The following is a 3,101-nucleotide window of genomic DNA, read 5'->3' as shown; positions in this document are numbered from 1 at the left end:
TGGGGTTCGTATCAGGTATGCAGGGATGGTTCAACATTAGAAAAACAATCAACGTCATCCACCACATAAATAAAGAAAAAGAACCACATGATCATATCAATTGATGCGGAAAAGGCATTTGATAAAATCCAACACCCATTCTTGAACAAAACTTTCAGCAAAATAGGAATAGAGGGGACATTCCTCAACATAATAAAGTGCATCTATGCCAAAGCAATAGCCAACATTATTATTAATGAAGAATTTTGGAAGTTAGTTATCTGACTAACTGATTGACAGACATCCATATTTGTGCCTGTTTCAAAGAAAAGTGAACTAATGGAATGTAAAAATTATCAAATAATATCATTAATATCCTACACAAGTAAAATTTTGCAGAAGATAATTCAACACTGCAGTATACTCATAGGGAATTGGCAGAAATTCAAGCTTGATTCAGATGAGGACGAGGATCAAGGGATATCATTGCTGATAGCATATGGATCTTCCCCGAAAGCAGAGTGTACTAGAAAGATGTTTACTGGTAATTTATGGACTGTATGAATCATAACAAATTATGGATAGTATTACAAAAAATGGGAATTCCAGAACACTTAATTGTGGTCCCGTGAAACCTGTACACAGACCAAGAGGCAGTCATTCGTACAGAAAAACGGGATATTGCAAGTTTCAAAATCAGGAAAGGTGTGCATGGGGGTTGTATCCTTTCACCATACTTATTCAGTCTGTATGCTTAACAAATAATGTGAGAACCTGGACTATGTGAAAGGCGCTCTAGTGGTGCAGTGGTTAAAGCATTTGTCTGCTAACTAAAGGTCTGTGGTTTGAACTTACCAGCCGCTCTGTGGAAGGAAGATGAGGCAGTGTGCTTCGATAAAGATTTGTTGCCTTGGAAACCTTATGGGGCAGTTCTACTCTGTCCTTTAAGATCTGTGTGAGTTGAAATTGATTAGATATCAGTGGGTTTGGTTTGGTTTGGTTTGGATTTGGACTATTTGAAGAACACTGCATCAGGATCTGAGGAAAACATACTAACAACCTGTGATAAGTAGATGACACAACCTTGCTTGCTGAAAACAAAGAGGACTTGATGCACTTACTGAAGAAGAACTAAGATTACAGCCTTCAGTATGTATTATACCTCAACATGAAAACAAAAATCTTCACAATTGAACAATAAGCAACATGATAAATGGAGAAAAGTTTGATATTATCAAGGATTTTACTTTACTTGGATCCACAATCAATGGCCATGGAAGCTATAGTCAAGAAATTAAATGACATACTGCATTGAGGAAATCTGAAGAAGACTTCTTTAAAGTGTTAAAAAAACAACATGCCCCTATGAGCACAAAGGTGAGCCTGACCTAAGCCATGGTATTTTCAATCATCTCATATGTGGAAGTGAAAGCTGGATAATGAATAAGGAAGACTGAGGAAGAATTGATGCCTTTGAATTATAGTGTAAGTGAAGAATATTGAATATATCATGGACTGCCAGAAGGTTGAAAATTTTTCTTGGAAGAAGTAATAAAGCCAGAATGCTCCTTAGGAGGGAAGATGGCAAGACTTTGTCCCACTTTGAACATGTTATCAGGAAGGACCAATCCCTGGTAAAAGACATGCTTGGTAAAGTAAAATCCATTACCATTGAGTCTATTCTGATTCATAGCAGGCCATAGGGTTTCTAAGGCTATAAATCTTTATGGAAATAGATTGCCTCATCTTCCTTCTGCAGAGCAGCTGGTGGGTGGTTTGAACTACTGACTCTCTGGTTAACAGCCCAATGCCTCAACCTCTGTGTCACCAGAGCTCTATTGGTAAAGTAAATATCAGTGAAAAAGACCCTGGATGGGATGGATTGACATAATAGTTCTAGCAGTGGATTCAAACACAGAAGGGATAGTGAGGATGGCGCAGGGACCGGGCAATGTTTTGTTCTGTTGTACCTAAGGTTGGTGTAAGTCATAACCAACTCAATGGTACCTAACACCAAAAACAGCCAGAAGTAGATTTTAGGATCTTATTTTCAAAATGTATATGTACATAAATACCATCTTTATAAGGATTTTGAATATTTTGGTTTTCCATTCATTCTTTTTAATAATTATGATTTTGTGATATACATCAGGAATTTGAACATTAGCTTAGATAAAAATGGAAAAATAGATTTTTATTATTTCATTCTTGTCAATAAATGTATCCCATCTCTAGAAATTCTTTAAAAGGAGTTCATGTTACAATGAATTTTGGCTGCATAGCACACTAGTTCAGAGCATAGTGTTTACAAAGTCATTAATTGATACCCTTTTGGAGAACAGTTAACTTTTATAGGAAAAAAACTCTGCTTCATTGTGCAGATGTGTATTGTTTTAGTCTTAAGGGGACTTGTTTGAGAGTTTGGTGCAGGTACTAATACCTTTCATTTGCATTGCTTATCATTTGTATAGAATCTAGATATTCTGATTCATGGTTCATTATTACTACTCAATAAATCAAGTACTGGAGTTTACCCAGAATTTTTGTACCTTTAAAAATTGTAGGTGTGTTCACTTTTGCTACTTTGTAACACTTATTTCATGAGCTAAACAGCTAAGCTAATGATTTCATTGAGGCAAACAAGAAAGAATGACATGCCATGCCATTTAAATATTGTCATATTATTTAAATGTATGTAATTGCTATAGCTATTTCTTACCTTTGGTTGACATATTAAAGTATTCAATATGTAAAATTTTATTTTCCTGATTCTGTATTTTTAAATTATGTGTTTTAGGTGGCAGCCAATGCACACATTCCTCCAGACTACCTCCTTAAAATTTGTGAGCGAATTGGTCCCTTACTAGATAAGGAGATCCCTCAGAGTGTTCCTGGGGTACAGACGTTGCTAGGTGTCGGTCGGCAGTCTCTGTTACGGGATGCCAAAGGTGAGATTTTTACCTGTCTAAAGCATAGATTCCTTTCGAGGAGTGGCTGGTGGGTTTGTGGGGCAATCTACTTACATAGTGATACTGCCTTGGAAACCCAAGGAGGGGTCACTATGAGTCGGGTCCAACTCGACGGCACATAACAACAACAACAACAACAAAAGTATAGATTAT

General features: G+C 36.5%; 1 protein-coding gene across 1 annotated transcript in view; it reads left to right on the top strand.

Moving 5' to 3' along the window:
- BRWD3 (bromodomain and WD repeat domain containing 3) overlaps nt 1–3,101 on the top strand; it is a 195,635-nt gene that overhangs the window by 24,779 nt on the left and 167,755 nt on the right. The window contains exon 5 of the mRNA XM_007957508.1: nt 2,777–2,927. Coding sequence (XP_007955699.1) covers nt 2,777–2,927 — 151 coding nt within the window. The remainder of the gene's footprint in view (nt 1–2,776; nt 2,928–3,101) is intronic.

Source organism: Orycteropus afer, unplaced genomic scaffold (genome assembly GCF_000298275.1).
Source record: "Orycteropus afer afer isolate SDZICR_OR568_19922 unplaced genomic scaffold, OryAfe1.0 scaffold00755, whole genome shotgun sequence".
Classification (NCBI taxonomy): domain Eukaryota; kingdom Metazoa; phylum Chordata; class Mammalia; order Tubulidentata; family Orycteropodidae; genus Orycteropus; species Orycteropus afer.
This window is presented reverse-complemented; position numbering and strand designations above follow the sequence as displayed.